Genomic DNA, 13,950 nt, shown 5'->3' on the forward strand with positions numbered 1-13,950 from the left:
CCCCCTCTCCCCTCTCCCCCTCCCCCCTCTCCCCCTCCCCCCTCTCCCTCTCCCCCTCTCCCTCTCCCCCCTCTCCCCCTCCCCCCTCTCCCCCTCCCCCCTCTCCCCCCTCCCCCTCCCCCCTCTCCCCCCTCTCCCCCCTCTCTCCCCCCATCTCTCACCATCTCTCTCTCCCCCTCTCCCCCCTCTCCCCCCTCTCCCCCCTCTCCCCCTCTCCCCCCTCTCCCCCCTCTCCCCCCCTCTCCCCCCTCTCCCCCCTCCCCCCCCTCACCCCCCCTCACCCCCCCTCACCCCCTCTCACCCCCTCTCACCCCCTCTCACCCCCCTCTCCCCCCCCACCCCCCCTCTCACCCCCCCTCTCTGCCCCCCATCTCTCACCATCTCTCTCCCGCGCCCCGCAGACACTTGCGCCGACGCTGGGCGCTGCCCCTGACCCTGCTGCCCGAGCTGCTCTTCCTGCTGTGTCTGTTCGGCTACCTGGTGGTGCTGATCGTCTACAAGTGGGTGGCCTACACGGCCGCGGACTCCTGGCACGCCCCCAGCATCCTCATCCACTTCATTGACATGTTCCTCTTCACCAGCTCCCCCAGCAACCTGCCGCTCTACACGGGACAGGTACGGGGCGAGGCGGGGCGGGGCGGAGAGACGCCGGGGTGGGAGAGGGATGGTATCACAGCGACAGGCAGGGTGGGTAAGGCAGCAGGATCCTCTTTTGAGTCAGTGTGGGTGGAAGTCAGGAACAGGAAGGGAGCAGTTACTCTACTGGGGGTATTCTATAGGCCCCCTGGTAGCAGCAGAGATACAGAGGAGCAGATTGGGAGGCAGATTTTGGAAAGGTGCAGAAATAACAGGGTTGTTATCATGGGTGTCTTTAACTTCCCTAATATTGATTGGCACCTGATTAGTTCCAAGGGTTTAGATGGGGCAGAGTTTGTTCAGTGTGTCCAGGATGGATTCCTGTCACAGTACGTGGACAGGCCGAGCAGGGGGAATGCCATACTAGATCTAGTACTAGGTAATGAACCGGGTCAGGTCACAGATCTCTCAGTGGGTGAGCATCTGGGGGACAGTGACCACCGCTCCCTTGCATTTCACATTATGGAAAAGGATTTTTTTATTTGGGGAAGTGCAAATTATGAGGCTATTAGGCTAGAACTTGCGGGTGTGAATTGGGATGATGTTTTTGCAGGGAAATGTACTATGGACATGTGGTCGATGTTTAGAGATCTCTTGCGGGATGTAAGGGATAAATTTGTCCTGGTGAGGAAGATAAAGAATGGTAGGGTGAAGGAACTATGGGTGACAAGTGAGGTGGAAAATCTAGTCAGGTGGAAGAAGGCAGCATACATGAGGTTTAGGAAGCAAGGATCAGATGGGTCTATTCAGGAATATAGGGAAGCAAGAAAGGAGCTTAAGAAGGAGCTGAGAAGAGCAAGAAGGGGGCATGAGAAGGCCTTGGCAAGTAGGGTAAAGGAAAACCCCAAGGCATTCTTCAATTATGTGAAGAACAAAAGGATGACAGGAGTGAAGGTAGGACCAATTAGAGATAAAGGTGGGAAGATGTGCCTGGAGGCTGTGGAAGTGAGTGAGGTCCTCAATGAATACTTCTCTTCGCTATTCACCAATGAGAGGGAACTTGATAACGGTGAGGACAATATGAGTGAAGTTTATGTTCTGGAGCATGTTGATATTAAGGGAGAGGAGGTGTTGGAGTTGTTAAAATAAATTAGGACAGATAAGTCCCCGGGGCCTGACGGAATATTCCCCAGGCTGCTCCACGAGGCGAGAGAAGAGATTGCTGAGCCTCTGGCTAGGATCTTTATGTCCTCGTTGTCCACGGGAATGGTACCGGAGGACTGGAGGGAGGCGAATGTTGTCTGCTTGTTCGAAAAAGGTAGTAGGGATAGTCCGGGTAATTATAGACCAGTGAGGAGGAGAAGAAGATTCGAGATTGAAAGATTCAAAAAACTTTACTGTCATTCTAACCGTACGTCAGCTGTACAGGACAGAATGAGACAGTGTTTCCCAGGGGCAGTGCGATCATAACATAACCAACACAACGGTAACTAATAAACACAACAATAAAGAGTAAAACACAACAGACACGTGTCAGTTAAAATCAAGTTTTCAGTGTCCAGTGCAAGTTAAATGTGTCCAAAAGCAGAGTCGGGTAGAGCAGCTATTTAGCAGTCTGACTGCCTGTGGGAGGAACCTGTTTAGTCGCCTTGTGGTTTTAGTTTCGTTTGCCTGATGGCAGAAGAACAAACAGTTCATGGAGAGGGTGTGAGGGGTCTTTAACGATGTACCGTGTCTTCTGGAGGCATCGACTCTGAAAGAGGTCTTGGACAGAAGGTAGGGAGACCCCAATAACCTTCTCTGCTCCCCTAACCACCCTCTGCAAGGCTTTTTTGTCGACAGAACTGCAGCTGGAGTACCAGGTTGTGATGCAAAAGGTCAGCACACTCTCAACCACGCCTCTGTAGACTGTAGTTAAGATGTTAGTGGGGAGTGATGCTTGTTTAAGCTTCCTCAGAGAGTGCAATCTCTGCTGGGTCCATTTCACAATCCCAGTGGTGTTCCTGGACCAGGTGGGATTGTCCGAGATCTGCACCCCGAGGAACTTGATGTTTTCCGCTCTCTCCACTGTGGAGCCGCTGATGCTGAGGGGTGTGTGCTCACGCTGAGACCGTCTGAAATCGACGATCATCTCCTTGGTTTTGGCGACATTAAACATCAAGTTGTCATCCCTGCACCAGCTCTCTGGGTGTTTGACCTCCTCCCTGTACATAGTTTCATCATTTTTGCTGACGAGCCCCACGACTGCGGTATCGTCTGCAGATTTAATGATCAGGTTCTCCTGGAATCTGGCTGCACAGTCATGTGTTAGCAGTGTAAACAGCAACGGGCTAAGCACACAGCCTTGTGGGGATCCAGTGCTCAGTGTGATGGAGTCAGGGACGTTCCTGCCAACACGGACCGACGAACGTTTAAACAAAGGACTCTTCCGCAACCTTTTCAGCAAAGCCATCACTTCCAGCATCCGAGCCATTGACATATAACGAGGAGCAGATTGGGAGGCAGGTTTTGGAAAGGAGCAAAAATAACAGGGTTGTTATCGTGGGTGACTTTAACTTCCCTCATATTGATTGGCACCTGATTCGTTCCAGGGGCTTAGATGGGGCAGAGTTTGTTAAGTGTGTCCAGGACGGATTCCTATCACAGTATGTGGACAGGCCGACCAGGGGGTGTGGGGGGAATGCCATACTAGATCTAGTCTCTCGCGGGGGGGGAGCACGGTCCCAGCAACGTACCAAGGAACTGCCGAAAGGAACAGACCCCTGTTCCTGGAGGCCGAGAGGGGCCGCGCCCGCGGGTGTCGATACGGAGAGGCGGAAGCCATCCTCGACACCGGGGCGCAGGGCAGGTTGCTGCACGGAGGGAGGGAAGGACGGGGAGGGAGAGAGAGAGACACGGAGAGAGAAACGGTTTGGAGAGGGAGATGGGGAGTGATGGGAGGGAGGGAAGGATGGGGAGTGGGGAGGAGGGAGGGGACGTGGATGAGGGAGGGGAGTGGGGAGGAGGAAGGGGACGTGGATGAGGGAGGGTGAGTGGGGAGGAGGGAGGGGACGTGGATGAGGTAGCGGACGTGGATGAGGGAGGGGAGTGGGGAGGAGGGAGGGGACGTGGATGAGGTAGCGGACGTGGATGAGGGAGGGGACGTGGATGAAGGAGGGGGAGTGGGGATGAGGGAGGGGAGTGAGGAGGAGGGAGGGGACGTGGATGAGGGAGCGGACGTGGATGAGGGAGTGGGGAGGAGAGAGGGGAGTGGGGATGAGGGAGGGGACGTGGATGAGGGAGGGGAGTGGGGAGGAGGAAGGGGACGTGGATGAGGGAGGGTGAGTGGAAATGAAGGAGGGGTAGTGGGGATGAGGGAGGGGAGTGGGAATGAGGGAGGGGAGTAGGGATGAGCGAGGGGAGTGGGGAGGAGGAAGGGGACGTGGATAGTGGGGATGAGGGAGCGGACGTGGATGAGGGAGTGGAGAGGGGAGTGGGGAAGCGGAAGGAGGAGTGGGGATGAGGGAGGGGACGTGGATGAGGGAGGGGACGTGGATGAAGGAGGGGGAGTGGGGATGAGGGAGGGGAGTGAGGAGGAGGGAGGGGACGTGGATGAGGGAGCGGACGTGGATGAGGGAGTGGGGAGGAGAGAGGGGAGTGGGGATGAGGGAGGGGACGTGGATGAGGGAGGGGAGTGGGGAGGAGGAAGGGGACGTGGATGAGGGAGGGTGAGTGGAAATGAAGGAGGGGTAGTGGGGATGAGGGAGGGGAGTGGGAATGAGGGAGGGGAGTAGGGATGAGCGAGGGGAGTGGGGAGGAGGGAGGGGACGTGGATGAGGGAGGGGAGTGGAAATGAGGGAGGGGAGTGGGGATGAGGTAGCGGACGTGGATGAGGGAGGGGACGTGGATGAGGGAGGGGGAGTGGAAATGAGGGAGGGGAGTAGAGATGAGGGAGGGGGAGTGGGGATGAGGTAGCGGACGTGGATGAGGGAGGGTGAGTGGAAATGAAGGAGAGGTAGTGGGGATGAGGGAGCGGAGTAGGGATAAGCGAGGGGGAGTGGGGAGGAGGGAGGGGACGTGGATGAGGGAGGGGGAGTGGAAATGAGGGAGGGGAGTAGGGATGAGGGAGGGGGAGGAGGGAGGGGACGTGGGGAGGAGGGAGGGGACGTGGATGAGGGAGGGGGAGTGGGGAGGAGGGAGGGGACGTGGATGAGGGAGGGGGAGTGGGGAGGAGGGAGCGGACGTGGATGAGGGAGTGGGGAGGAGAGAGGGGAGTGGGGATGAGGGAGGGGACGTGGATGAGGGAGGGGAGTGGGGAGGAGGAGGGGACGTGGATGAGGGAGGGTGAGTGGAAATGAAGGAGGGGTAGTGGGGATGAGGGAGGGGAGTAGGGATGAGCGAGGGGAGTGGGGAGGAGGGAGGGGACGTGGATGAGGGAGGGGAGTGGAAATGAGGGAGGGGAGTAGAGATGAGGGAGGGGGAGTGGGGATGAGGTAGCGGACGTGGATGAGGGAGGGTGAGTGGAAATGAAGGAGAGGTAGTGGGGATGAGGGAGCGGAGTAGGGATAAGCGAGGGGGAGTGGGGAGGAGGGAGGGGACGTGGATGAGGGAGGGGACGTGGATGAGGGAGGGGGAGTGGAAATGAGGGAGGGGAGTAGGGATGAGGGAGGGGGAGTGGGGATGAGGTAGCGGACGTGGATGAGGGAGTGGGGAGGAGGGAGGGGGAGTGGAAATGAGGGGAGGAGTGGATAGGAGAGAGGGGGGAGGAGAGGAGGTGGGTTTGACGCTGTTGGGGAGGGGTCGAGTGAGTGGTAGGCTGAACGGTGGAGGAAGGGAGTCTCTCAGGGAGGTGAGGGTATCGCGGTGCTGGAAACTCACTCTGCCTGTCGCGGGTGCCTCTTTCCCCACCCTCCAGGACAAAGTCCAGGACGTGCTGGTGGCCCTGGCCATTCTCTGTATCCCCGTCCTCCTGCTGGGGAAACCAGTCTACCTGTACGTCACCTCGAAGCGCCGACAGAGGCAGAGGGCCCGGCTGGTATGTGGGACAACACCCCTCCCTGTCTGTGTCTCCCCCATCCGTCCCTGTCTGTGTCTCCCCCATCCCTCCCTGTCTGTGTCTCCCCCATCCCTCCCTGTCTGTGTCTCCCCCATCCCTCCCTGTCTGTGTCTCCCCCATCCCTCCCCGTCTGTGTCTCCCCCATCCCTCCCCGTCTGTGTCTCCCCCATCCCTCCCTGTCTGTGTCTCCCCCATCCCTCCCTGTCTGTGTCTCCCCATCCCTCCCTGTCTGTGTCTCCCCCATCCCTCCCTGTCTGTGTCTCCCCATCCCTCCCTGTCTGTGTCTCCCCCATCCCTCCCCGTCTGTGTCTCCCCCATCCCTCCCTGTCTGTGTCTCCCCCATCCCTCCCTGTCTGTGTCTCCCCATTCCTCCCTGTCTGTGTCTCCCCATTCCTCCCTGTCTGTGTCTCCCCATCCCTCCCTGTCTGTGTGTCCCCATCCCTCCCTGTCTGTGTCTCCCCCATCCCTCCCTGTCTGTGTCTCCCCATTCCTCCCCGTCTGTGTCTCCCCCATCCCTCCCTGTCTGTGTCTCCCCATCCCTCCCCGTCTGTGTCTCCCCCATCCCTCCCTGTCTGTGTCTCCCCCATCCCTCCCTGTCTGTGTCTCCCCCATCCCTCCCTGTCTGTGTGTCCCCCATCCCTCCCTGTCTGTGTCTCCCCCATCCCTCCCTGTCTGTGTCTCCCCCATCCCTCCCTGTCTGTGTCTCCCCATCCCTCCCTGTCTGTGTCTCCCCATCCCTCCCTGTCTGTGTCTCCCCCATCCCTCCCCGTCTGTGTCTCCCCGTCCCTCCCTGTCTGTGTCTCCCCATCCCTCCCTGTCTGTGTCTCCCCATCCCTCCCTGTCTGAGTCTCCCCATCCCTCCCTGTCTGTGTCTCCCCATCCCTCCCCGTCTGTGTGTCTCCCCATCCCTCCCTGTCTGTGTCTCCCCCATCCCTCCCCGTCTGTGTCTCCCCCGTCCCTCCCTGTCTGTGTCTCCCCATCCCTCCCTGTCTGTGTCTCCCCATCCCTCCCTGTCTGTGTCTCCCCATCCCTCCCTGTCTGTGTCTCCCCATCCCTCCCTGTCTGTGTCTCCCCATCCCTCCCTGTCTGTGTGTCCCCCATCCCTCCCTGTCTGTGTCTCCCCCATCCCTCCCCGTCTGTGTCTCCCCATTCCTCCCCGTCTGTGTCTCCCCCATCCCTCCCTGTCTGTGTCTCCCCATCCCTCCCTGTCTGTGTCTCCCCATTCCTCCCTGTCTGTGTCTCCCCCATCCCTCCCTGTCTGTGTCTCCCCATCCCTCCCCGTCTGTGTCTCCCCATCTCTCCCTGTCTGTGTCTCCCCCATCCCTCCCCGTCTGTGTCTCCCCATCCCTCCCTGTCTGTGTCTCCCCATCTCTCCCTGTCTGTGTCTCCCCATCCCTCCCTGTCTGTGTCTCCCCCATCCCTCCCCGTCTGTGTCTCCCCATCCCTCCCCGTCTGTGTCTCCCCATCCCTCCCTGTCTGTGTCTCCCCCATCCCTCCCCGTCTGTGTCTCCCCCATCCCTCCCTGTCTGTGTCTCCCCATCCCTCCCTGTCTGTGTCTCCCCATCCCTCCCTGTCTGTGTCTCCCCCATCCCTCCCTGTCTGTGTCTCCCCCATCCCTCCCCGTCTGTGTCTCCCCATCCCTCCCCGTCTGTGTCTCCCCCATCCCTCCCTGTCTGTGTCTCCCCATCCCTCCCTGTCTGTGTCTCCCCCATCCCTCCCCGTCTGTGTCTCCCCATCCCTCCCTGTCTGTGTCTCCCCCATCCCTCCCTGTCTGTGTCTCCCCCATCCCTCCCTGTCTGTGTCTCCCCATCCCTCCCCGTCTGTGTCTCCCCCATCCCTCCCTGTCTGTGTGTCCCCATCCCTCCCCGTCTGTGTCTCCCCCATCCCTCCCCGTCTGTGTCTCCCCCATCCCTCCCCGTCTGTGTCTCCCCATCCCTCCCTGTCTGTGTCTCCCCATCCCTCCCTGTCTGTGTCTCCCCCATCCCTCCCTGTCTGTGTCTCCCCCATCCCTCCCCGTCTGTGTCTCCCCCATCCCTCCCTGTCTGTGTCTACCCCATCCCTCCCTGTCTGTGTCTCCCCCATCCCTCCCTGTCTGTGTCTCCCCATCCCTCCCCGTCTGTGTCTCCCCCATCCCTCCCTGTCTGTGTCTCCCCCATCCCTCCCCGTCTGTGTCTCCCCCATCCCTCCCTGTCTGTGTCTCCCCATCCCTCCCTGTCTGTGTCTCCCCATCCCTCCCTGTCTGTGTCTCCCCCATCCCTCCCCGTCTGTGTCTCCCCCATCCCTCCCTGTCTGTGTCTCCCCCATCCCTCCCTGTCTGTGTCTCCCCCATCCCTCCCTGTCTGTGTCTCCCCCTTCCCTCCCCGTCTGTGTGTCCCCATCCCTCCCTGTCTGTGTGTCCCCATCCCTCCCTGTCTGTGTCTCCCCCATCCCTCCCCGTCTGTGTCTCCCCCATCCCTCCCCGTCTGTGTCTCCCCCATCCCTCCCCGTCTGTGTCTCCCCCATCCCTCCCTGTCTGTGTCTCCCCCATCCTTCCCTGTCTGTGTCTCCCCCATCCCTCCCTGTCTGTGTCTCCCCCATCCCTCCCCGTCTGTGTCTCCCCCATCCCTCCCCGTCTGTGTCTCCCCCATCCCTCCCCGTCTGTGTCTCCCCCATCCCTCCCCGTCTGTGTCTCCCCCATCCCTCCCTGTCTGTGTCTCCCCCATCCCTCCCTGTCTGTGCCTCCCCCATCCCTCCCCGTCTGTGTCTCCCCATTCCTCCCTGTCTGTGTCTCCCCCATCCCTCCCTGTCTGTGTCTCCCCATCCCTCCCTGTCTGTGTCTCCCCCATCCCTCCCTGTCTGTGTCTCCCCATCCCTCCCTGTCTGTGTCTCCCCCATCCCTCCCTGTCTGTGTCTCCCCATCCCTCCCTGTCTGTGTCTCCCCATCCCTCCCTGTCTGTGTCTCCCCCGTCCCTCCCCGTCTGTGTCTCCCCCATCCCTCCCTGTCTGTGTGTCCCCCATCCCTCCCTGTCTGTGTCCCCCCATCCCTCCCTGTCTGTGTCTCCCCCATCCCTCCCTGTCTGTGTCTCCCCATCCCTCCCTGTCTGTGTGTCCCCATCCCTCCCTGTCTGTGTCTCCCCCATCCCTGTCTGTCTGTGTCTCCCCATCCCTCCCTGTCTGTGTCTCCCCATCTCTCCCTGTCTGTGTGTCCCCATCCCTCCCTGTCTGTGTGTCCCCATCCCTCCCTGTCTGTGTCTCCCCATCCCTCCCCGTCTGTGTCTCCCCCATCCCTCCCTGTCTGTGTCTCCCCTTCCCTCCCCGTCTGTGTCTCCCCATCCCTCCCTGTCTGTGTCTCCCCCATCCCTCCCTGTCTGTGTCTCCCCATCCCTCCCCGTCTGTGTCTCCCCCATCCCTCCCTGTCTGTGTCTCCCCCATCCCTCCCCGTCTGTGTCTCCCCCGTCCCTCCCTGTCTGTGTCTCCCCATCCCTCCCTGTCTGTGTCTCCCCATCCCTCCCCGTCTGTGTCTCCCCCACCCCTCCCTGTCTGTCTCCCCCATCCCTCCCCGTCTGTGTCTCCCCCATCCCTCCCTGTCTGTGTCTCCCCCATCCCTCCCCGTCTGTGTCTCCCCATCCCTCCCTGTCTGTGTCTCCCCCATCCCTCCCCGTCTGTGTCTCCCCATCCCTCCCCGTCTGTGTCTCCCCATCTCTCCCTGTCTGTGTCTCCCCCATCCCTCCCTGTCTGTGTCTCCCCCATCCCTCCCTGTCTGTGTCTCCCCTATCCCTCCCTGTCTGTGTCTCCCCCATCCCTCCCCGTCTGTGTGTCCCCATCTCTCCCTGTCTGTGTCTCCCCATCCCTCCCCGTCTGTGTCTCCCCATCCCTCCCTGTCTGTGTCTCCCCATTCCTCCGGGTCTGTGTCTCCCCATCCCTCCCTGTCTGTGTCTCCCCATCCCTCCCCGTCTGTGTCTCCCCATCCCTCCCTGTCTGTGTCTCCCCCATCCCTCCCTGTCTGTGTCTCCCCCATCCCTCCCTGTCTGTGTCTCCCCCGTCCCTCCCCGTCTGTGTCTTCCCCATCCCTCCCCGTCTGTGTCTCCCCCATCCCTCCCTGTCTGTGTCTCCCCCATCCCTCCCCGTCTGTGTCTCCCCCATCCCTCCCTGTCTGTGTCTCCCCATCCCTCCCTGTCTGTGTCTCCCCATCCCTCCCTGTCTGTGTCTCCCCATCCCTCCCTGTCTGTGTCTCCCCCATCCCTCCCCGTCTGTGTCTCCCCCATCCCTCCCTGTCTGTGTCTCCCCCATCCCTCCCTGTCTGTGTCTCCCCCATCCCTCCCTGTCTGTGTCTCCCCATCCCTCCCCGTCTGTGTCTCCCCCATCCCTCCCTGTCTGTGTCTCCCCCATCCCTCCCCGTCTGTGTCTCCCCCGTCCCTCCCTGTCTGTGTCTCCCCCATCCCTCCCTGTCTGTGTCTCCCCATCCCTCCCCGTCTGTGTCTCCCCCACCCCTCCCTGTCTGTCTCCCCCATCCCTCCCCGTCTGTGTCTCCCCCATCCCTCCCTGTCTGTGTCTCCCCCATCCCTCCCCGTCTGTGTCTCCCCATCCCTCCCTGTCTGTGTCTCCCCCATCCCTCCCCGTCTGTGTCTCCCCATCCCTCCCCGTCTGTGTCTCCCCATCTCTCCCTGTCTGTGTCTCCCCCATCCCTCCCTGTCTGTGTCTCCCCCATCCCTCCCTGTCTGTGTCTCCCCTATCCCTCCCTGTCTGTGTCTCCCCCATCCCTCCCCGTCTGTGTGTCCCCATCTCTCCCTGTCTGTGTCTCCCCATCCCTCCCGGTCTGTGTCTCCCCCATCCCTCCCTGTCTGTGTCTCCCCATTCCTCCGGGTCTGTGTCTCCCCATCCCTCCCTGTCTGTGTCTCCCCATCCCTCCCCGTCTGTGTCTCCCCATCCCTCCCTGTCTGTGTCTCCCCCATCCCTCCCTGTCTGTGTCTCCCCCATCCCTCCCTGTCTGTGTCTCCCCCGTCCCTCCCCGTCTGTGTCTTCCCCATCCCTCCCCGTCTGTGTCTCCCCCATCCCTCCCTGTCTGTGTCTCCCCCATCCCTCCCCGTCTGTGTCTCCCCCATCCCTCCCTGTCTGTGTCTCCCCATCCCTCCCTGTCTGTGTCTCCCCATCCCTCCCTGTCTGTGTCTCCCCATCCCTCCCTGTCTGTGTCTCCCCCATCCCTCCCCGTCTGTGTCTCCCCCATCCCTCCCTGTCTGTGTCTCCCCCATCCCTCCCTGTCTGTGTCTCCCCCATCCCTCCCCGTCTGTGTCTCCCCCATCCCTCCCCGTCTGTGTCTCCCCCATCCCTCCCCGTCTGTGTTCCCATACCTCCCCGTCTGTGTCTCCCCCATCCCTCCCTGTCTGTGTCTCCCCCATCCCTCCCTGTCTGTGTCTCCCCCATCCCTCCCCGTCTGTGTCTCCCCCATCCCTCCCCGTCTGTGTCTCCCCATTCCTCCCTGTCTGTGTCTCCCCCATCCCTCCCTGTCTGTGTCTCCCCCATCCCTCCCCGTCTGTGTCTCCCCATCTCTCCCTGTCTGTGTCTCCCCATCCCTCCCTGTCTGTGTCTCCCCCATCCCTCCCTGTCTGTGTCTCCCCCATCCCTCCCTGTCTGTGTCTCCCCCATCCCTCCCTGTCTGTGTCTCCCCATCCCTCCCCGTCTGTGTCTCCCCCATCCCTCCCTGTCTGTGTCTCCCCCATCCCTCCCCGTCTGTGTCTCCCCCATCCCTCCCCGTCTGTGTCTCCCCCTTCCCTCCCCGTCTGTGTGTCACCATCCCTCCCTGTCTGTGTGTCCCCATCCCTCCCTGTCTGTGTCTCCCCCATCCCTCCCTGTCTGTGTCTCCCCCATCCCTCCCTGTCTGTGTCTCCCCCATCCCTCCCCGTCTGTGTCTCCCCCATCCCTCCCCGTCTGTGTCTCCCCCATCCCTCCCTGTCTGTGTCTCCCCCATCACTCCCCGTCTGTGTCTCCCCCATCCCTCCCCGTCTGTGTCTCCCCCATCCCTCCCCGTCTGTGTCCCCATCCCTCCCCGTCTGTGTCTCCCCCATCCCTCCCTGTCTGTGTCTCCCCCATCCCTCCCCGTCTGTGTCTCCCCCATCCCTCACCGTCTGTGTCTCCCCATTCCTCCCTGTCTGTGTCTCCCCCATCCCTCCCTGTCTGTGTCTCCCCATCCCTCCCTGTCTGTGTCTCCCCATCCCTCCCTGTCTGTGTCTCCCCATCCCTCCCTGTCTGTGTCTCCCCCATCCCTCCCTGTCTGTGTCTCCCCCATCCCTCCCTGTCTGTGTCTCCCCCATCCCTCCCTGTCTGTGTGTCCCCATCCCTCCCTGTCTGTGTCCCCCCATCCCTCCCTGTCTGTGTCTCCCCCATCCCTCCCTGTCTGTGTCTCCCCATCCCTCCCTGTCTGTGTCTCCCCATCCCTCCCTGTCTGTGTCTCCCCCATCCCTCCCTGTCTGTGTCTCCCCCATCCCTCCCTGTCTGTGTCTCCCCATCCCTCCCTGTCTGTGTCTCCCCCATCCCTCCCTGTCTGTGTCTCCCCCATCCCTCCCTGTCTGTGTCTCCCCCATCCCTCCCTGTCTGTGTCTCCCCATCTCTCCCTGTCTGTGTCTCCCCATCCCTCCCTGTCTGTGTCTCCCCATCCCTCCCTGTCTGTGTCTCCCCATCCCTCCCTGTCTGTGTCTCCCCATCCCTCCCTGTCCGTGTCTCCCCCATCCCTCCCTGTCTGTGTCTCCCCCATCCCTCCCCGTCTGTGTGTCCCCATCTCTCCCTGTCTGTGTCTCCCCATCCCTCCCCGTCTGTGTCTCCCCCATCCCTCCCTGTCTGTGTCTCCCCCATCCCTCCCTGTCTGTGTCTCCCCCATCCCTCCCTGTCTGTGTCTCCCCCATCCCTCCCTGTCTGTGTCTCCCCATCCCTCCCTGTCTGTGTCTCCCCATCCCTCCCTGTCTGTGTCTCCCCCATCCCTCCCTGTCTGTGTCTCCCCCATCCCTCCCTGTCTGTGTCTCCCCATCCCTCCCTGTCTGTGTCTCCCCATCCCTCCCTGTCTGTGTCTCCCCATCCCTCCCTGTCTGTGTCTCCCCATCCCTCCCCGTCTGTGTCTCCCCATCCCTCCCTGTCTGTGTCTCCCCCATCCCTCCCTGTCTGTGTCTCCCCATCCCTCCCTGTCTGTGTCTCCCCATCCCTCCCCGTCTGTGTCTCCCCCATCCCTCCCTGTCTGTGTCTCCCCATCCCTCCCTGTCTGTGTCTCCCCCATCCCTCCCTGTCTGTGTCTCCCCATCCCTCCCTGTCTGTGTCTCCCCCATCCCTCCCTGTCTGTGTCTCCCCCATCCCTCCCTGTCTGTGTCTCCCCCATCCCTCCCTGTCTGTGTCTCCCCATCCCTCCCTGTCTGTGTCTCCCCCATCCCTCCCTGTCTGTGTCTCCCCATTCCTCCCCGTCTGTGTCTCCCCATCCCTCCCTGTCTGTGTCTCCCCATCCCTCCCCGTCTGTGTCTCCCCCATCCCTCCCTGTCTGTGTCTTCCCCATCCCTCCCTGTCTGTGTCTCCCCCATCCCTCCCCGTCTGTGTCTTCCCCATCCCTCCCCGTCTGTGTCTCCCCCATCCCTCCCTGTCTGTGTCTCCCCCATCCCTCCCTGTCTGTGTCTCCCCCATCCCTCCCTGTCTGTCTCCCCCGTCCCTCCCTGTCTGTGTCTCCCCCATCCCTCCCTGTCTGTGTCTCCCCCATCCCTCCCTGTCTGTGTCTCCCCCATCCCTCCCCGTCTGTGTCTCCCCATCCCTCCCCGTCTGTGTCTCCCCATCCCTCCCCGTCTGTGTCTCCCCCATCCCTCCCCGTCTGTGTCTCCCCCATCCCTCCCTGTCTGTGTGTCCCCCATCCCTCCCTGTCTGTGTCTCCCCCATCCCTCCCCGTCTGTGTCTTCCCCATCCCTCCCCGTCTGTGTCTCCCCCATCTCTCCCCTGTGTCTGTGTCTCCCCCATCCCTCCCCGTCTGTGTCTCCCCCATCCCTCCCCGTCTGTGTCTCCCCCATCCCTCCCTGTCTGTGTCTCCCCCATCCCTCCCCGTCTGTGTCTCCCCATCCCTCCCCGTCTGTGTCTCCCCCATCCCTCCCCGTCTGTGTCTCCCCATCCCTCCCTGTCTGTGTCTCCCCATCCCTCCCTGTCTGTGTCTCCCCATCCCTCCCTGTCTGTGTCTCCCCCATCCCTCCCTGTCTGTGTCTCCCCCATCCCTCCCTGTCTGTGTCTCCCCCATCCCTCCCCGTCTGTGTCTCCCCCATCCCTCCCTGTCTGTGTGTCCCCATCCGTCCCCGTCTGTGTGTCCCCCATCCCTCCCCGTCTGTGTCTCCCCATCCCTCCCTGTC

At 61.8% G+C, this 13,950-nt stretch overlaps 1 protein-coding gene across 1 annotated transcript in view; it reads left to right on the forward strand.

Moving 5' to 3' along the window:
* Positions 1 to 401: 401 nt before the first annotated feature.
* Positions 402 to 13,950, forward strand: part of LOC134342267 (V-type proton ATPase 116 kDa subunit a 4-like) — a gene marked incomplete at its 5' end in the record, with an annotated part of 39,760 nt that continues 26,211 nt past the window's right edge. Inside the window, 2 exons of the mRNA XM_063040233.1 lie at positions 402 to 615; positions 5,471 to 5,590. Of these exons, the coding sequence (XP_062896303.1) occupies positions 402 to 615; positions 5,471 to 5,590 (334 nt within the window). The remainder of the gene's footprint in view (positions 616 to 5,470; positions 5,591 to 13,950) is intronic.

Source organism: Mobula hypostoma, unplaced genomic scaffold, assembly GCF_963921235.1.
Source record: "Mobula hypostoma unplaced genomic scaffold, sMobHyp1.1 scaffold_179, whole genome shotgun sequence".
NCBI classification, from domain to species: domain Eukaryota; kingdom Metazoa; phylum Chordata; class Chondrichthyes; order Myliobatiformes; family Myliobatidae; genus Mobula; species Mobula hypostoma.